At 40.3% G+C, this 21,419-nt stretch overlaps 2 protein-coding genes across 2 annotated transcripts in view; one reads left to right on the forward strand and one right to left on the reverse strand.

Annotated features, from left to right (window-relative positions):
- The window catches only part of UBAC2 (UBA domain containing 2), a 164,811-nt gene that overhangs the window by 70,233 nt on the left and 73,159 nt on the right, over positions 1-21,419 (forward strand). The window lies entirely within an intron of this gene.
- Positions 8,141-20,830, reverse strand: GPR183 (G protein-coupled receptor 183). Its single transcript, XM_068526968.1, has 2 exons — positions 20,790-20,830; positions 8,141-9,241 (listed from the first exon to the last, which is right to left on the reverse strand). Exon 2 carries the CDS (start codon positions 9,221-9,223, stop codon positions 8,141-8,143), a length of 1,083 nt encoding a protein of 360 aa, XP_068383069.1. The 5' UTR covers positions 9,224-9,241; positions 20,790-20,830.

Consider the following 21,419-nt stretch of genomic DNA (forward strand, 5'->3'; position numbering starts at 1 on the left):
TTTTCTCTGTGAAAAAGCCCTTTACATTTGGTATTGCATTTGGTTGTGATATCTCTTAAGTTTCTCTCTCTCTTTTTAATTAGACACTCCTTCCTCCCTTTTGGTGGAATACTTTAATATTTTTTATGGTATAGTGAATATGCCTGGATTAGCTTGCTCATTATCTTTTCCAGGGTCCTCTTAGTGTATATCCACATAAAGCAGAGGTTGGAAAGCTGAATGCTGTCTTTCTTAAAGTCCCTCGCATCCAGAGTGCTGCCTGTGATTTAGGTTCTTGTATGGTGCTTGAGTTCAGTGTGAGCTGAGGCAGTAGCATATGAGATGCCCATTTTGCTGGTCCATTTCTACAGACCCCTAGAGGTTACAGTGTTCAGACAACTCCCTGATCTCTAGACTCTGCTGAAATGACGTAATGACTTCCTGATTCCCAGCATCCTGAATGTGGCAGAGGAAGCAGTCTTCATGGTAGACCAGTCTTTATGTGTTGTTCCAGGAGCCTGTTCCTGGACGCAAAGCCTGGATCTGCCCTTCTGGCCCTTTCAGAAATTTCACAAACACCTAGGTCTGTATACTAAATCTTTTTCTGCCCCAAACAGCTTGAGAGGTTTCTATTATCTGTAAGTGAACCTTGGCTGACATAACTGGTAATCAAAAGAACGTTAACTTTTATCTTTGACTCACATGTATATGTACAAAGCAACATACCTGAATCTGAAACATTCAGATTTGAACTGGGATGTGGTTTAAGGGAAAGGAAGCAGCTCTTTGCCCGTGTGTGTGTGTGTTTATGAAACCCTGACAATCTTTTCATGCAGATTTCTGGTATAACCTGTTCTTTGCTGGTGACTTTGTCACCAAAAGCCATCTCTTACTAGGACTTCTTGTAGGTCCATTGACACTACCCTCCCCTGTGCTCCTAGGATATGAATGTGGCTCCGTGTATCCCATTCCTGTCTTCCCATATGACTTGGGTTGTGCGGCTGACTGGTGAGAGACGGAAAACAGCAGCCGTGTGACCTCCACCTGCCTCTCCCTCTCAGTCCCCTGTGAATCCGTTCCTGAATTTCTGCTTCCACCCCTGATTGTAACAGCAGTATGGGAAATGTGTTGGGGACTGCACTTACCATTTTTTAAAATTTATTACAGAAAATTTCAAACATACATGAATGCAGAGAGAATAATATAATGACTACCACGTACCCATCACCTTATCAGCATTTTGTCAAACACACAAACTTCAAATAATTTGACAATTGGATCCCTAATGGGACACTTTTTTTTTCGTTCTCTTTTCCATTTTACTATTTGCTTTCTAAATTCTTCAAGGCCAAGACCTACAGCATCTCTCAGCCCTGCCCCTGCCTTCAGTTGACCGGCCTCTCCGTGGCTCTCTCCCCCTGGGGTCTCTCCCTCCTCCCAGGGTCTCCCCTCCCTGGGTCTCTGGGGACCTGAGTGCGTGGGTTCAGGCACCATCATAGGCCCCGTCTCAGGTAGAGCCCTTACCCTGTGTTGGGACTCACAACAGGGACTGCATTGGATTATAATATATGATAGACCAATAATATTGTTTGCATTGATTTTTTTTAAACCCTAACACAGGCAGTAACCCCATATATTTTCACTACGTATTAAAAAAAAAAGCAGATGTTTCACTGTAGGACTTAAGGGGAAAATTGTGGAACTGAAGCTGTAAGAACACACATCAAAATGTTACTTTTTTTAGAGTAGGATTAAAACCTTTTGCAGCCTTTGTGTAGTTTCATTCTGACACACTTTTTTTCCTTCTCAACCTGCATGGGAAAAATCATTCTTACAAGATATGGGAAGAGAAATAAATGTTCTCACACTCTGAGAAAACTGTTAAAAGCCCATCAAAAATTACTTGAGTTCTTGGTTCAGATCCATTGCGGTAGATACCACGTGAGACGGAAGGTGCTGTGGTTCCTGCCCAGGACTGACTTGCAGTTCACTCAAGTAGACAAGACAGCTGAAGATCACTGTTAACAAGAAGAAGCAACGTAGTAAGTGTGCAAATAGAGAAAGCAGGTCTTTACAATTTGGGGGGAAGATAAACTATTGAAACATCGTATCGTGTATTTTCCCATGTACGGACCCTCTTATACAGTTTCTTCCTTCTAACAATTACAGTGCTGCAGAGATTTCTCTAAGTTTGAAGAGTCTGGATATGCATTATCTGGGATAAATTAAATAAATGAGAGTAGTCCTCTGTAGCTTCCTTGTATGTGGAATAAAAAGGAAAGCTAGTGGCACTCCTCTTATACTTTCAACAGAAAACTTTCTTTTTGAAAAAGAAATCTTGGCTAATTTAAGTGTCATTCCAGTCTCTGATTTCATGTATTTTCCAGGATTAGTATTTCAGTACTGAGCATGTATTAGTTATCTGTTGCTGCCTAACAAACTACAACACACAAAAATAAAACCTCTCATCCACATACTTGAATAGTACTAATCATAAAGTGTCCTCAACTAACATTTGATGACCTGTAGTCAACATATATTTTTTTGAACATTATCTCTGTGCAAGGTGCTGTGCTCGGAGCTACCCAGAATAGGAAGAAGTAAAAGTCAAGGTCTCTGCCCTGATGGAGTTTATGTTTCAGCTGAGGGATATAAGAGTGATGCACGTGAAATAACAGACCATAGGCTGTTTGATGGTTAGCAAAGAGCATACATATTCTGTAGTGCCATTATTTCGTTGATAAGATAACAGAAATCTAGAAAGGCTGAAAGACTGGACAGAGGTGATGTAGCTGACATGCAGTCAAACCAGAACCAGGTTTCCAGGCCAGTGTATTTTTTCTCTCCCTTTGTTTTCAAGATAATATTTGTTTAAAGTTAAAACTATGTGGCATAGGCTGTATGAAAGCCAAATAAGTTGAGGAAAGGGAAGAGGGGTGGCTTTGAGTAGTCAAAGGAGAATTAAAGGAGGAGGTATGATTAGACTATGAGTGTAAAGAATAAATGGCAGAAGCAGAATAATCCAACCAGGAGAACCAAATATTTGTTATATTCACAGCACAGCTAGACTATCTTGAAAGGTACATGTTGGGCAGTGGAGGGAAATGAGGTTGCAGAGGCTTGAAAGTGTGGAAGAGGAATTTGGACTTCATGTGGTAGACCATGGGGAAATACTCTCAGTCCTAGAGCGTGAAATGACACGATGAAACTGGGATTAAGGAAGATTATGTTTGTTTGCCAGGAGAACTGCATCGTGTGTGCATTTTTCTTTTCTTACACTCATTGTATTGGTCAGTTGCATTCTAAGTAGGTTAAACACTGTGTTGATCAGAGGCTAGCCTGTGTGTGGCCACAATTAACCCTGAAATCTCAGTGGCTGAATACATAAATGCATTTCTTATTTGCGCTACTCGGCCAACACAGGTGGATAGGGTACAGGGGTGGGGAGTTCTCCATTTACTCATTCAGGGACCCAGGCTGACAAAGGTCCCACCACTTAGAACCTCGCTGGTCGCTGTGGCAGGAGAGAAGAACAGTATGGAAGATCCCTCGCTGCTCTCCAGAGCTCCAGCCTGGAAGTGAGTGACCTATATCATTTTTGCCCCCAACCCATTGGCCAGAGGTAGTCATGTGCACCCCCAAAGGGAAGTTGAGGATATTCGAGCAGTAAGTGTCTCTTCCAAGGCTCTCTGAGGACCTGGGCATATAATTCTACTTGCTTAAGAGAGACAATGTAGTGATTAAGAGTGACAGACCCTGGAGCCGGACTGCCAGAGTCTAGAGCCTGTCTCTCCACTTACTAGCTGTGTGGATCTGGGCAATTTACTGAACTTCTCTGGAGCATAATTTCCTCATCTGTAAAACAAGGATAGTAATGGGACAAGCCTCACAGAATTATTGTGAGGCTTGATTATATATAAAGTGCTTAGAGCATTATGCCATGTAATTGTTAGGAATTATTTAGTATTGCTGTTATTATTAATCTGCTGGCTTCCACTGTAGCACCTGAAAGGAAGGCTAAAGTTTCTGACTCCGGTTGAGGGGACCAGTGAGAAAGAAGTTGTAGTAATTTAGGTGTGTGATGCCAACATCCGGACTAGGGTGATGATTTGGGACAAAGAAAAGACGGGCAAGAGTGAGTGCAAGAGGAGAAAACCCAAGCAGGGTTCACTGGCCAAATACCGTGGATGAGAGAGGATGATCAGGGGTGGGTGACTGAGAGAATGGAGCTTGAGTTTGCCGAGAAATCAGGGGGCCCCTGCGGAGAAAGACGATAAGCTGGAAGTCCGATGTGGTGATGGGAAGTGTCTGAGGCCTGGGAAGCCACCGGAAGTGGAGGAATGGAGCCGTCTCTTAATGAACATGTTTCTGTAGGAGGTGACATGCTCGTGCTCCAAGTCCGGCTACAGGCACTGGGGCCAGTGCCTGTAGTACACTGGATTGAGTCCCCAGCTCCACGTCTCCATGGCCTGGCACTCCAGTTTCCTCATCAGCAAAATGGAGAAAAAGTTATACCCACCTCTTAAGGTAATGAGGATTAAATGAGATAATGCCTGTCAGGTGCTTGAAAAAGTGGCACATAGAAAACGGTCAGTAATCATTCCTTCTCAGCTAATTGAGCTTTTAGTTGAGTAGAAATTTGAGGATTATTTTTTAAGTGACCAGTTCTTTAGAGTTTAACGTAAAACAAGCTTCCAGTGACATCGGTTCTCATGAGTGCCTTTAGTCTTCCCTGGATTCAAAAGAATGGGCTGTGTTGTCACCAGATCAGCTCTTCATTTTTTCACTCTTACCTGAATAGTCAATGAGCAAATGTTTTTAGCTTTGCAAAGAATAACAAATTACAGTGGGCTAAGAGTGACCAAAATAGACCATTTTAAAGGCTAATTTAAGGTCAATGCTTCCTCTTTTAAAATTGCCTGGTACTTTTTACTGATTGGTAGGAGTCACTGCCATTGCCTCTTGAAATATAAAATTGTTTTCAAGCAGAACATATTTCTGTATCTAGATTTAAATTGGCTTCTTGGGAAATTAGTTCTATTCTTTAATATGTCTAGTTTATATTGCAGGGTCTTAGAGGGTCTTTGTCTTCAATTACACAATTACATATTCTCTAGCATATGTAATTAAGCATTTAGAGTGTTTCTTTTCATTTCATTGAAAAATTAAGAACTTCGCGGATATTTCAGTAGGGCTTTAGTATTTTGTTAGTAATAGTACAAAGCAGGTGCTATTCAATTAGATGGATGTCTGAGAGCCTTCTGTGGGCGAGGCTCTGTACCACGTGCTGTGTACATAACCTACGATGTTCTCATCCTCAGGGAGCTCATAGCCTGAGTTTGTAATCTACCTACTCTTGGTTATTTGTCCTATTTAAGGGTTAGCTCACCTGCTGGCCTATAATGAAACAAGCCTTGTAATACTTTTTTCAGGATCTGTGTGATTCAGTTCTGTCTTTTTTATGGCTGGGATATGAAGTTAGGGTTACATTCCTGATGCTGCCTCTAATTTACCAGGTACCTTTTCTGAATTTAGGTTTCTTTATAAAGTGTGGGTGATACAATCTGCTCATCCTGTTTCACAGGATTGTGAAAAGGAAGACATTACATAATGCATGGACTATTTTTGTGAATTATTGCACTCTTCATATATACATGATGTCATTTCTAAAATCTAACCTTTACTATTCTATACTATCTATTCTGTACTATCACTGAAGGGTCTACATGTTTATACTGACTCAAATTAAGTAGCTTTGAGAGGTTTTTTTAAATTAATCAAATGATCCTTTTAGAAATAAAAATAAAATTATGGAAGAGGTAAATATGGTTAGCTGCCATATAACTATCAGCTTTCCTAGATGATTTTTCCCAGCTACCTGTTATTATTTAAAATTGTTAATAATATATCACCTGACTGATGGAGAAAATATTTATAGGTTGTGATTTTCAAATAATGTATTATATATAAGGCCACCTCCTTATTTCTGTAACAGAACACAAAATTATACAGCATTGTCCCTGTTCTCCAAGTTTACCTACGCCTGAGGGAAATGCATGGGAAATAAACCTAAAGCCAACTAATACTACAAGACACTGGGAGGGTGCCCCAAGGCCGTGTGTGAACAGTGGCTTCATGAATGAAATAGGAAGTAAGGTCCTTTTGAAGGAGAGCAAATAGCTGAGTTGACTAGAGTACAGACCTTATTTTTTTAAAGATTAATTGGAAGTAGGTTTAAAGTTTACCTTTTTGGCAGTATGGCTACTGATGATTGGATAAAATCATTTGCGCAGACTTGCGGTATAGTGGAAGAAGGAGGGAGAAAACTACTCAGAAAGGAGCGTGTGTCTGTCAGTCCTTTGTCAAGTGACATAGGTATTTACTACCTTGTTTGGAGGATCTTAAGAACTGACCATTAGCACTGAGAGGACGCTCTTATCTGCTATGAAACAGCATGTTGGCTTATACATACAATAGTCTATGCTGGAACATAGTAATAGAGCTAGTGTGCCATAAAGATGATCTGAAATTCAGGAAGCTTTGTTTCTGGTTTTCCTTTAGCAACTTTCACAATGGTTTCTCTTTTGGGATCCAACTCAAATGACTACATAAGTGCCACCCTGCATAAAATTTAGTGTTTTGCCCTTTTTTCTCCTTCACTTGGAAAAGTTTATTAGATGGAGTGAAGGAAAGGCCCTAAGTTCCTGACTTGCATCCTTGTGGTCTCACCTGTCTCCGTAAGGTGAAACAAGGACCAGTGCCTATTTTTGACAATAGCTTTTTAAGGTCAGCTAGCTATCTATGAAATTAACAAAATACAAATCAGAAAGCACTCAGTAAATGGTGCTGAATCAACCATTAAGATTAGTTTTCTTACAGGATGAAAGTTGAAAATGAGTAAGAGAAGACTTTAAAAGAAAATATTTCCAGGATATAAAGCCTAATAAAAATTTTAAGTATGACTCATGACACAGCATTTCATTTCTTTAGTTCCGTCATCAAACTTGGTATCATTGCTAACATGGATACTGTATTGGGGTAATTTGGGGATTCAATAAAGCAAATTTGAGCTGGCAGATGGGTGACTGTACTTGCAGAGGTCATGCTACTCATAAAAAGGTATTTATTTGAGCAAATATATAATGTTGTAAACAATCCTGGCTACTCTGAAGTGTATGGTTTTGCATTTTACTCCCCATCTTCTTTAGGCAAGCGACAACTACACCCCACTGCTCTTCCTCCCTACCCTTTCTGGTAACCCAGACCACTGAAATACAGATACAGGGTACTGTCAACTTCTGTATAAATAAGAAACCATCCCCTAGGGACCCAAGAAAAACCAAGGCTATTTGTATATTTTTTTATTCTCAAGAAGACTTTAGCAAGTGGTGCCTCCTTCCACATGAAGTCCATGTCCTATTCCTGAGCAGTGGCCCTTGAATGCTATGCCGGCTGTTTGGGAAGAGCTTTCATTGCATTCGTCACCATCATCATTATAATGTTGCTGTCCAAAATCTGTCTACTGCTAATTTTATCCTCCCTGTAACTTTTGCTGAGAGTTGACAGTGAGCATTGAAGGACATACTCATAATTTTGTAGCATCCAGCTCTTTATTCCAAAAGAGTTTTTTGAAACAAAAATTTATGACTCAGAACAAAACAAAACAAAAAAACTTATTATCGAGGAGATAAAGTCTAAGATTGAAAGAAACATGAACTGAAGAAATATGTCATCAAAAAAAAGAAAAGAAATATGTTACAATATTAACATTTCTACACTGGCAATATACAATTTCTTTTTTTGCAATATACAATTTTAACAGTCTTTTTTTCTTTTGCCAAATTATTGGCAGGAAATATTAATGATTAAATTTTTCATTAACACAAAACTTTTCTTTCTACACTGTGAGTTATTAAAATACGCTCCCTTTTGGTGTAGTATTTCATTTACAAATTAGAACTTTGCTTAATGTTGTCCTCGAGTGTAAAAAAATGCCTATCTATCAATTTACTTCCAAGTCGGAGGTGAGAAGTAGTGCCCAATGAAAGGAATTTAAAAGACTCCTAATGAGAAGTTAAACAATCATTTTGATTGATAAGAAACGTCCTGCAAAGTTTGTCATACAGTTTACTTTGCTATAAATCCAAGATTTAATTCCTTTTTACTTTCCATTTAAAGACTTGGAATGTATCATCATCTGAGTTTCCGTCATTTCACGTGAGTTTTCTTCAGGGGCTGACTTCACGGCACTGGAAATTGATACACTAACTTGACGTTTCAGCATCTTCATGACCTTTCTCTTGTACCCTTTACATGCAAAGAAATATATAAAAGGGTCCATGCAGCAATTGAAGTTCATCAGGCATACTGTAAAGTGCAGAGATATCTGGAATGAATATCTTTGGCTACATTCCAGGAGATCAGGAAAACGAAGCTTCTTAATCATGTGTTGAATAATTGCAACATGATAAGGTGTGAAACAGACGACAAAGACAACAATTATAAAAATAATTGTGTGGAGAGCCTTTTTGTTTACACCAGATTTCTCAGTTAATGGGTTTTGTTTGGCAGTTTTAAAGAGCTTGCAACAGATTTGAGAATAGCAGATAAGAATGATTACGAGCGGAAGTACATATCCTATGAAACATGCACCAAGCAGAATCCAGGGAAGAAATTTGGTTTCTTCAAAGTTTGGATATTCCATGCACGTAGTCCTTTCAGCCTCCTGCTTTGACATAGGTTTTATGAGCAGTGGGAGTGTTTGAGCAAATACGAGAATCCATACAAATATGCAAATGCATTTTGCATGTTCAATCCTTTTCATCTTGTTGTACCGCAGGGGGTGCACCACAGCAAAGAACCGGTCAATGCTCAGGCAGGTCATGAAGTTCACGCCTGCGTACGTGTTGATGTAAAACACGAGAGCAGTTATCCTACACAAGGCCTCGCCAATTCTCCAGTCAAAGCCCAGTGCATAGTAGGCCATCCGTGTAGGCAGAGCAGTGGTAAAAAGTATGTCTGAAATCACCAAATTGGTTGAATATAGAGTGGTAGAGTTGATTTTTTTCCTGTTTTGAATAATGACAGTCAAGGCCAACAAGTTTCCCACGAGCCCAATTATGAAGACGATGCTGTAATGCAGAGGCATGAGGATCCTGGCTGTGCGGTGGTGGGCGTAGAGGTCACAGTCGCTTCCCAGAGGAGCTGCAGAGGGGGTAGTAAAGTTGTCCATTTTTATATCCATCAGCAGTGTTCAAGGTCTCTAAAAAAACCAAGAAGGGTGCGTTTAATTAAAAGCATATTTAACTAAAAGCGATATAAACTGCCTCCTATAGATCTAACTTTTAAAATTTCAAGATTGATATAATTTTTTAAAATCTGTGATACGTAATGTGGTTACATACCATATAGTAACAGAAAGAACAGAGAATAAAATTTATGTTTTTACTCTCACAATTTGGTGGTTTTGGCAAAGCTCTGGCAAAGGAAATAGAACCATTTAAATAGGGCAAATGTATTTTTGTGACAAGAGGGAATGCACTAACTTTTTAGGCAGAAATTTCCCCTTCCTTTTTCTGAATCATTGTCTGGTTAAGAGTAAAATCATGTAAAGCGCCCCACATTTCAGGAAGCGTAAAACTTTGCTTTTAAATTGAATATCAGTTGGACCTTTTTTTTCCCGCCAAATGCATATCACTGCCAGGAAATGAAATCAGTCACACATTTATGTAGTGAAACATGAACTTACCACAGTGATCTGATTTGTGTTAACCCAAAAATTATGAGAAACAAGCTAAGGCCTTTGTTAGGTTTTCTTAAAAAAAAAAAGAAAGAAAGAAAAGAAGACGACCACAACAACCCCGACAAAAAAGAAGAAAAAGAAACAAAAAGGGAAAAAACGTAAGAGCTTCAAGGGGAAACTTTAAAATTAATGCAGATACCCCACTGATGCATGCAGTATGTGTTCCTACATGTACACACTGTAGGAAGCATTACACATGTGGTGTTCTGTGTTCTGCTTTATTCATTTACCATGTTCATGGATCAGTGTAATCTATATTTTTGTCATATGTGTAGATCTTTTATAGACATTTGATAGATATTCTGCAGTATTACAGTGTGTTAATGCATAATTTGCTTACCTATTCCCTTGATGAATATCTGGATTATTTCCAACTCTTTTCTTGTTATAAATAATGTCTAAGATGAAATTTCAAGTCCTAAGTTGGAAAGTGGAAAACTCCTACAATAAAATTCCATATATGAGGTTGAACTTTGATAAAACTAAGGAAGAGAAGAGCAACAAATTCTGTGAAGTTATTTTTAGAAGAAAAATAATTTTCTGATAGGTCTATCTCTATGCACAAATCTGAAAGTCACCAGAGCTGAGGGAAAAGTTCAATATATCTAGTGATGATGGTACTGTATGTTAAAGGAAAGAACTCTATCCCTATCCCTAGCCTTATCAAAGCAGTGACTACAAATCTACATCTCCGATTGCTGTATTAAATGAATTGGAGCTCTGCTAACTTAGTTCTAACCGTCTTAAAACAGTGATGCTGACGGACAAGGAGGGTTCTGAGAGGATTGCACTAATGTCATAGGTGTGCATTATCCACAGCGTTGATAGGTTAATCATGAAAATATGGGAATACAACCTAAAGCAAAAGGGAGCAACAAAGGAAGTAGAACTTTTTATTAATCAGGGGAATACAAGAAAGGAGACTGGGAAAAAGCAAAGGATGAGGATGATAGGTAGAAAACACAAAATAAGAGGGTAGGAAATGCGTCACAACAAATTTAAATGGCTTGAGCTCACCGATTAGAAGACAGAGACCGTCAGTTTGGATTTTTAAAAATCCAGCTGCATGCTGCTTAGAAGAGAGGGAACTCAAAGCGATTTGGGAAGTTTGAAAACCGAGGCACGGGAAGACACACACCAGGCAAACCCCAACCACTGGAAAGCCAGAGTAGCAATAGTAACATCAGAAAAAAATAGAATTCAAGGCACAATCAATATTAACAGGGGTAAAGAAGGTCACTACACAAGTTCAAAAGAACAGTTCACCAAGGACATAAAAAGAATCATGAATTGTACGTGTAACAGCAAAATTTGACAGAATTTAAAGGAGAAATGGTCAATCCACAGCCATAATGGGAGATTTTAACACATTTTTATTAGAATATGACAGGTTAAAAAAAAGATTGACCCAACATGACTTAAAAGCTAACAGAATTTGTGCTGAAAGCACATTAGAATTATTTGCAAATTTAACCATGTACTAGATCATGAGAGGTGTCTCAGATTTCTCAGAAAATCATTAGCTAGCAGCTCACATTCCTTGTGAGTAGTACAGTGCAACTAAGTTAGAAATCAAAAATAAAAAGATAAAGGATGCACTTGGAATCTAAAAATATATTTTTCTGAGGAACTCATGGGTTAAGAAATCACAATGCAGAATTTGAAGTGCTTAGAACCAAAGGACAAAAATACTACAAAACTGTGGAATGCAGCTAAAGAGTTAATCCGAGATTGATGCAAAGCCTTGAATGAATTTATTTCTTAAAAAATTGAAAATAGCTAAGTTAAATATACAGCTCAAGAAGCTAGAAAAGAACTGAGTTTGCCCCCAAAAAGTAGAATAATAAAATTAATTGGAGATATTAATGAAATAGAAAACAAAACAAACAAAAACCAATAAATATGGACTTTATATTTTGTGCGGGGGTGGGGGGATGGAGTGATTCTTGAAAGGGAAATCGTGTAAATTGCAGTTGTGGAATAAAAGTAGGAAAACTTCATCCAGTTAGTAGGGAAAGGCTTTGCTCGTGTGAGAAGTGGCTTTCAGGAGCCGAAACTGGACATGAGGGAGAGGTGGAAATTCTAGGCACGGGTTGCAGTTTAGGAACAGGCATCAAGAGCTGCCTTTATTATTCTAATTTTTGTGAAAAAATTTTTTTTCTGAAAATCTCAACATGTAAATTTTATTTCGAGGAGTCTTCCAAAGCAGGTTCCTGGGAACCGCCTTTAAAATACACGGTGGGGAAAAAAGTACACTGTGGAGTCTGCTAATCCTCCATCTGAATAATCATTATTGTAGAGATTAGGAAAGTTACACTAATGTATGAATCAGAGAATGTGCCATTGCCCACCAGTTGTAAATGCATGCCCAGCTGCTTCACTGAATGAAATAAAGCATCCAGTAGAGTCACAAAAGGCAGTGTTTTCAGAACATTTTAAGTTAAGGAAAAGATGTTTAACATAGTGTTAATTTTAAGTGCGAAAATTTGCAACCAAATCAAATGTCCATCATTAGGGAACTGGTTAAGTATTTTATGGCCATATAGTAGAATACGATGCAGCCACTGAAAATGGCAATGTAGATGCCTATTTCCTGACAGAGAATGATGTTAAGTAAGGAAAGCAGATTCCACAACAGGCCACTTTGCGGGTAGGAAAAGCAACTATTCACACACGCATCCCTGCATGGATATATAGGCCAAAACATAATTCACAAGTACAAGTGATTTTTGAGTTTCATCATATATTCTAAATTTTTAACAGCAAACATGAAGTGACTATGAAATGAGTAAATAGGTAAATAATTTTTTTTAATCTGAAGAAATCTTTCTTGAAATTGAGCTCTTCTTGCAAAAGCCTTGTCCTCTGACATACTTTTCAAAGCTAGTGCTCTTTATTCAGATTTATGCCTTAGTTTGCGCTAGGTGCCTACCTTAAGTCATGTCTGGAAGAACCGTCCCGGCAGCCCTGCAAGCCAGGTGCTGCCATCACCCACCCACTCTCCACTCGAGGAAACCGCTGTCAGAGGAGGTAAGGGTCATGCTGGATCCTTCTCTCTGCCAGCCTGGCTTCAAGCCTCCTACTCTGTCCAGTCCTCGGCAGGGGCAGCTGCTTCACGCTGCGTTTCAAGAACTGAGAGTTTGTGGTTTCAAAGTGGTCTAGGCTTCAGGGCCATCCTCACCTGTACACAAACAGCCGGGGCACATGTGGCCTAGCCGTTCCAGAGCAGGGAGATGATTCTACCGGAGGACAACAGGACTCCCACTCCAGGAGAGGTGCCTTCCCAAGTGGGAGGCCAGACTGGTGGACGCTGCGTCATAGAGCCCTGAGGGGGGAGACTGGGGAAGGGCTGTTTGCTGCCCGCCACTGCCCCGAGTCGGTCCAAGAAAGGCACTTGCACAACGTGGATGTGAAAATGGGCTGACCCAGAGGATCTCAGGTAAAGGAGAATCTGGGCTGCTTTGAAATGTGTTCTTTTGGATATTTGGTAACCTCTGGAAGGTTGATTCCATCCATCAGCAGCTCTAGTGTATTACCTTCGGTGTTACTTGTCCTGTGTTATTAATGCTATAGTTTTAGTCCATTTTATCTTTTCCAAATTGAGAGGAAACCACTTTCACATACTTGACGGTTGTTATCCCGTTCTTATATCAACCAATCCCAATTTATTATCATCTTCCCTCAGAAATATTCTTTTATCCCTTCCTTTAATCATTTTAGGATTCAGGATTACTTTCCTGAACCTTGACTTAACTCCATTCTTTTATTCAGCAAAAATTGTTTTTAGTGCCTCCTCCATATGCTAGATCCTGGAAATTCAGAAATGATACCTTTTAATGTCTGAGGACCTTAAACTGAAGGATGGATGTTGGGAATGTGCTGTTGTCTGAATGAGGTGTTATCTCAGTATTTGCTATGTTTCTTCTCTCGCCCACACCCGGGCTCTGCTTGCTCTTTGCATTACGGTGCTCCTTTACCAACCTTTGGATTGCAAATTCCCCTTTTAACTGTTTCTAGTCCTTCCTCTTTTAGTCATAACTAAATCCTTTCTTTCCTTCCTTCTTTCTTTCTTTCTTTCTTTCTTTCTTTCTTTCTTTCTTTCACTATATTTTAAATATTTGTCATAATTATTAGACAACAGCGTCTGACATGGTATTTAGGATAGATATACTGAGTTGTACTTGAAAGTGTTGATACTATGGCTTGTCATTTTATTGCCTTAAGAAAAGCAAAAAGAAATGTTTGTTCTAAATTTTTTTTCCTTAGAATACTTGTACCTGTAATAATTATAATTTCCTCATAATGCTTTCTAATGAAAAGATGTACAATGTCCCTAAGTTGTCCTTAGTGCCTCACAGCTGAGAGACAAGAAAGAGGATTGCAAGCTTTGCCCTGAGGGCACAGATAGTACCTGGGCTGCGGGAAGTGTGGGTCCTTATTCAGGTTCCACCCAAGGAACTACAGGGCAGCCATCTGTGCCAGTTCTCTTAACATTTTTGTTAATAAGCAAAGGAGGCTATCTCAGGTTTGTCTCTGTAATGCAATATTAATCCTTTTAACTTTACTATTATCCTAACATGTGTAAAACAGCAAGTTCTTCCATAGCAAAATATCCTCCAAAGTATTTTCACTTACATTTTTGAAAGTGCGCCTGTGTGTGCTTTTCTCTAGAATTGATTTCGTCACTAATAGAGTAGCTAGTGTTTCTTAAGACACTGTCGTGTCATTTTTGCATAACCAGACATGTTGACGTGAACTATCAAGTTCTCTCTAGCCGCAGAAAGGAAAAAATAAAAGGCCCCCTCAAAACTCATTCATTAGTATTAAAGAAAACTAAGAGCTAATGTGATTTGTACTCTAGAACTGTTTACCCTGGATACCAACTTGGAGGCATTTGTGATTTTTCACAGGGTACTTCTGCAATCCCAGTTTACTTGCTTGGATAATGATTTTCTTAGCTTCTATTTGTGGCAGAAACAGAATAAAATCCTCACTGTATTCAAAGATTTAGTAAATGCGAGAATACCGGCTTTTAGTGTTTAGCTTTAAGATTCCTGAAATGTCACCTTTACCCCTAATATTTATTCGCTTAATAATCATCAACACTTAAAAATGAGAAGGGGTTAAACTTCTAGTAATTTTGTTTAAGTTCAGGCCTTAGCAACGAATTGAATGGGTCAAATCATGCTGACATGATCATTAATAAGAGGTGACTTCTCTGTGAGGCGAAGTCTGCTCAGGACCATGTTTACACATTGAGATGATGTGACTCAAAGTGCCCACAGTGGCCCGCACCAAAGAGGAAGTTCCCTGAGTATGCTCTCAAAAACAACCCGAAGAATGGACATGCAGATACAAGTGATACGTGTCTGTTGTTAAATGATGAGTGTTGTTGTCTGATCCCATTGTTTGTCTGATTTCTGTTGCTACACTGTCCTTTGGTTATTTTGTTGAAGAGGGGTAAGATTGAGGGAAAATTTCTGGAGTGGGAAAATAAAGTCACTGGGAAAGGAGGGGGCAGAGGAAGGCTCCAGGCTCAAAGGAGCAACAGGGATTTGGTCTCCTGGGAAGCAGACGAGCACAGGTGGGTCAGGACAGCAGGCTGAGGCTGTTTACTGCCTTGAGGACAAACATACCCCGTGGAAGAAAGAAATCATTGCTGCTTCCTCCTGTTACCTAGTTTTATACGTATTTGTCAGTTGCTTGAGAAAGCCTCCTTGTTCTTGAAGCTGAGCAAACAGGGACATCTGAGTTTGGTCCAGTGTCACACACACCGGGGCCTAGCACTCAACCAGTCGTGTTTCTCACCTGCTTTAAGGTGACTCAACAACCGTCACCTGAGCAGTTGTGTGTCCCACTGGCCTGCAAAATAGGCAGGTGCGAAACAGGCATCCCTGAGGCACAGACGGGCAGTGACCAGCACAGGCCCAGCCTCGCGTCCCTCCACTGGTGCAGTCTGATGGCCGTTCCAGACTACTACACCGCTCTCACCCGCTCTGACAGCCAGCACACACCCCGATAACCTAGTCAAAGAAATCTTCCTGCACTATCAGGTGATTCTTTTTTTTTTTTTTTTTTTTCCCCCCCCACTAGCTTTGAGTCCTAAGTTGATAGCTGTGTCCAAGATTGATTTTTTGGGAGGCTATGTAGGGAAGATTGTCCAGAAAGGTGACCACTGACAGGTGCCCCCACTTTCTCAGACTGAACCTCCCACGTGCCAGAGTGTTTATGTCAGGAGTCGAGTCATCTGTGGTCAGTGTGTCTGAGGGCACCTCTCTTCCCTGTCTCCCAGGGAGCTCGCTTGCTTACATCCTCCGGCTTGTGGAAGGGTGACCCTGCGGCTGACCCCAGGACACAGCCTGGTCCTGCCCACCTCTCAGTAGGTCTGCACAGGGTCATGTGCAGGACGGTGCACAGGGAGCTTCTTCAGAACAGAAGAAAAAAAAACCCAGCATTGGCCCATCTGCACTTTCCTCTTTGTGCCTCGGTGGTGTCCTGAACCCAGTGGGCACCCGCTAAAGACACTTCACCTTCTGTTAACACGTACATTGGAATTGATGGGAAAGTGAAAGGTGCCTGACATTTGTGTTATCTGGTTAAACACCCACTTGCACATTTGGGGTTTTACATAGTCTGGCTATTTTTCTTTCACCTTTCACTGATTATTTATTCCTTGTGTGGCTTTTGGCAGCTTTAATACTGACTAGGATGGTATGAAAGTCTTCAGAGATGAAGACAGAGGAGGTGGTAGCACTACGGACTTGAAATATATGGCATAATGTTTAGGAACTGGAAGAAAAAAAATAATCCCACCGTAATACTCATTTCAGTGTAAGGAAGACAAATACTGTGTTTCCCTGTGGCATGATTTGACCTGTATGTAGGATAACCAACTGCATAATATACAAAGACTCCTTATAATGAAGGGCTGAGTCCATATAATCTTTATCCTCTGAATCCAAAATATTTCTAGAAACAATATGTACCCTTTCTCCTTAAAGTTCAAGGGAGTTTCAAATTTTGATTTTCGTCTCTATTAACCTCATAGAAATTAGTCAGAAACATTAAATATCCTTCTTTTATGGATAAGCAGAATTCGGGAGAGATTCGATCATTTGCTCAGGGTCCCCCCTCAGGACAGTTGCCAAGCCAGGGACCACGCCGGCGGGCAGCCCTCCGTGTCCTCGGCAACCCCTGCCTCCTGCCGGTCAGCAGTTCCTGGGCCTCCAGCCCGCTGGCCCGCGGCCTCTCCTCTGCACGTTCCCTTCTGTCTGTCCGTCCGCCTGTGTGCGTTCTGCTGCCACTGCTCTGCCTGCCTCAGGCCGCCCTCACTCCTCCGGGGAGTTGCAGCTGCAGCACGCACAGTGCCGTTCAGATGGTGCCGAGGCAAACTGAAAGCCGTCTGTCACGCCACACGGTCTCCTTCGTGCTCGGGGCCTGCTTCCCTCTTCAGCTGGATCTCTAGCCGTCTTCCATCCTGCGACCCCCTGGCTCCGGCCCTACTAGATTGCTTGCTCTCTTTTGATGTCCTGTGTTCTCTCCCAGCTCTGTTCCTTTCTGACCCTCTTCCTTCTCTCTGGAGCCTCCTCTCCCTGGTCCTGCATCCTCAGCTCCTGCTTTCCTTCAGGGCTTCGTTCAGAATCAGCTGCTCCTGGAAGTTTCCCTGGTTTTATCCTCTCCTGCTCCCCCGACAGCACCTCCCCGCCCCCCGCAGAAAGGCAGCGTGGGGTGTCCTCACCGGGGCACTGCCCTCTGTACTGGCATCTGTACTGTTTGTTTTGTTTCTGCTTCCTACTGGCCCGTGAAGTCCTGAGAGTGGGGGCTGTGTTGTTAATTTTGTGCATCTCCAGCTGGCCCATGATTGATGCTCAATGATTATCCATTAAGGAATAGCAGAATCCCAGCTTTCTTGATCCTCAAAGTTTCTTATCAGACTGCAGGATACGTTTGATTGATAATAGTAACCAGTGTTATTCAGCATACACTGTGTCCCAGGCACTGCCCCGGGCACCCTATGTATATTCACTCACTGAATCTCACAAAACTTTCCCAAATCCATTACCACTGGTGAAACTGAGGCACAGAGCACTTATGAGGCTTGCCTGAAGACACAGCTGTTAAGTGTCAGGATTTAATCCAGGCAGTTTGGCTCCAGAAATCACATTCAGTGTAGTATGTTTTAGCCCTAGCTCCTATTTCCAGCATGATCTGATGTTATCGGTAGGAAACAAGTAAAATAGGAAGACATCTCAAAACTTTAACGCATACCAACTCATACACCTGTCTCAACCAGCGAGCAGAGATGGGAAGAGGGAGCAGGGAGGGAAGGAGGGAAATATGTTGATATAAATAAGGAATTCATTAGTTTATTTGTAGCATATTTCAAAGTAAGTAAAAGTTTTGTAAATAAATTTAGATTTTTATTATTATTATTATTATTTTTTTTTTTAAAGAAGTGAATGATTTCATCCAGGGTCACTGAATCTCTAATACCCGGTGCCTTTGTGGCCAGTCCATGAGTCTATCCTATATTCTTTCCCCTCCTCCCACATTTAGTGGCTGCTTTAATTTTATTTATTTATTTATTTATTTATTTATTTATGGCTGTGTTGGGTCTTCGTTTCTGTGCGAGGGCTTTCTCTAGTTGTGGCAAGTGGGGGCCACTCCTCATCGCGGTGCGCGGGCCTCTCACTATCGCGGCCTCTCTTGTTGCGGAGCACAGACTCCAGACGCGCAGGCTCAGTAATTGTGGCTCACGGGCCTAGTTGCTCTGCGGCATGTGGGAATCCTCCCAGACCAGGGCTCGAACCCGTGTCCCCTGCATTGGCAGGCAGACTCCCAACCACTGCGCCACCAGGGAAGCCCAGATTTTTATTATTTTTAACAAGATTTCTATAAAACAGTTTGAAATTTCCACTGAGAGAAGATGGTGAATACCTAGGATAGCTCTTATGCTGTTAATTTATTTTTATACTGCTATTTAAATATTTGCAGATATTTAACAAAATATTTTTATTCTTCTCTTCGGGCTTTCCAGATACCACAAGGATCTTTGTTACCTCTGTCGTTTTCAGAGGATTTTAACGTATGTTATTTCATCTTACATTGAAGCCCACTATTTTACAAACTTCCTGGGAAGCTGGGAAGGATACAGACCCGAGGATACTGCACATCCTCAGCACACACACAACCAGGGCATTTTAACAACTCCAGGAGGCCCTTAACCATAGCAGAGAGAAAACTGTCGCTAGTAAACTCCTTTACTGGATGGTGAGCTCTTTTTTTAGATGTAAACTTCTTAAGGATGATGGCTTTATCTCGTTTTATCCCATAGAGTGTTTCAGAACTGGCCAGCAAGAGATATCTAGTAAATGCCTATGGAAAGCATAAATGAATGAAAGTCATATAGTGACCTGAGTTAATATTTATTCCATTAAATGGCTGGTCATGTTACTGAAAAGCTCTCAGAAGCTAGTTGAAAGTAATTTATAAAAGGAATTCCCGCCACCACATGATAGGTGAACCTTGTGAGTGAGAATGCTTTCTGGAGTGGTGGGCTCTTTGCAGTATTATGTCCAAAAACTATGATTAACCCCCAAGAGAAAACATGCACTGAAATACTAGCAAATGCAAAGTCCAGACAGAAAACACAGATGTATAATCATCCATAGACTCAGTCTTTATGTAAAATATTTTCTAAAGATCTGGAAATAAGTTCAAGAAAAATAATTCCCATAGAAATGATAGGGCAAGGAAACTCTGCATATCGGATTCATCCTTCCGTGGTTTAATGGGCAGAGGGAGGAGAGAATGGTAACAGGCCGTTTTCCGGCACTTACTGTGAGAGCCAGTGCTGTAAGACCTGGGCAGTATGATTACTCCCCATTTTACAAATGAAGCAGTTGAAGCCTGAGAAGTAACTTGTCCAGAGCCACACAGCTGGTAAATAATGGAGCCCCAGTTCAAGCCTGACTCCAGAGCCCATGCTCTTAACCACTACACTATATTGTACTTAAAGTGAGACCACCCCCCCACCAAAATAAAAAAAACCACACCCTCCTTTAGAGGAAGTCTCTGCACAGCTTATATTTTACCAAGTCTCTGTTACCTCCATTCCCAACCTGGACGTAAATACTGGCAATTCACTGCATATAATTCATTGTTTTGTGCTATTTTTTAGGCACACAGAAGTTCTAGAAAAAAATACGGAGATGTGTTTAGTCTTTCTGATCATCAAATAAACATAAAGCAAACAAGAGATGTTCTTTTTTCACTTATTAGATTAATAGTTTATATGTAGAATTAAAATACTCATGTTGGCTGAGAAGCAGTGAGGCCCAGACTGTCACTGGTGGGAGAGTAAATTGGTAAAATGTTTTTGTAAACTGAAAAGTATCCATTTATATCTGAAGTTGTTTTTTGTTTTTTTTTTTAAATGTGTACCCTTTGCCCCAGGAATTCTACTACTGGAATTCTATCCTGAGAAATAATAGAAAGTATAAAAGTAGAGAAATAATAGAAGTATAGGAAAGACTTTTATATACTTACATATGTGGTCAAATAGTAACATGTACTAACTCTTTTATTTTAAATTGTGCTGTATAACTTGTTATAAGTACAGTACATTTAAGTGTAGGAATACTCCATTTTAAAATAACTTTGTTCCTTTCCTTCATAAAGTATCCTGAAATACTGGCAGTATTTGATGATTAATATTTGATACTGTTTTTTGTAATTGTGAGTTCACACAGAAGTACAAAGTAAGCCCTGTTTTTTGGCAAAGATCTTTCTGGCATGATCCATTGCTTTCACCCAGCTTAGTATCAGCTTATTAGAACTGCTGGTCACCAGAGAGTCTCAACTATATTAATGATAAAATCTTTGTTAGAAATGTTTATAGCTTTTTGTTGAATAGATTCTTTACCTTTACCTTAAACCTTAATTAGGGCTTCAAAGTTTTTCTTAACTCACAAGACTTTGTTGAAAAAGCAAAATATCTGGTACTTACCTCTTAGTGCCTTGTTGGGACCTCTGTGTGGTAGCAGTCAGTATTCGCCCAAACTGAAGTAGGTTAACCTTGGCACGTTGTTTTTAGGGAGATTATGCAGACATCCTTTTATGGTGGTGGCTTTTTTTCTGTCACCCTGTGACTGAGCACAGTAATGATCAGTTAGCCTCATGTGTGCGTGTGCACTTTTTTTTTTTTAATAGGAAGTGAAATTTTTCTGTTAGTGATTTTTTAAAAAAGAGTTATCCAAAAACCCCTTGGAATTTATGAATTTTTGATATCTATGGAACTTTATAAATTTTTCTATAAAGATTTAAGTTTAAAAAAAATCCTTTGGAAGAGACTGAAGCAATAACCCTTAACCAGGAAAAAAAAAAAGAATCATAGTTATTGATGATTCTGTATCCATATTATGTGTAAAGTGTGAGTTTTTAAAGGTTTTAAGGGAAAAAATGTCAATTTTGACAATTCTGTCTGCCTGGAAACTTGGTGCAGGGAGTAGTTCACTCATTCTGTATCTTATCAGCAGCTTAATGAGAAAGAAACAGAAATTTCTGTGGTGAGTGGAGAAAAATGCTCTTTTGCATGTGTACAGTGATTAGTCAGTATTTTCAGGCAGGAGACCAACTG

Source organism: Eschrichtius robustus, chromosome 18 (assembly GCF_028021215.1).
Source record: "Eschrichtius robustus isolate mEscRob2 chromosome 18, mEscRob2.pri, whole genome shotgun sequence".
Taxonomy (NCBI): domain Eukaryota; kingdom Metazoa; phylum Chordata; class Mammalia; order Artiodactyla; family Eschrichtiidae; genus Eschrichtius; species Eschrichtius robustus.

Excerpts from the sequence above, each read along its gene's own strand:
- GPR183 (XM_068526968.1), bottom strand. The coding sequence starts at position 9,223 with ATGGATATAAAAATGGACAACTTTACTACCCCCTCTGCAGCTCCTCTG.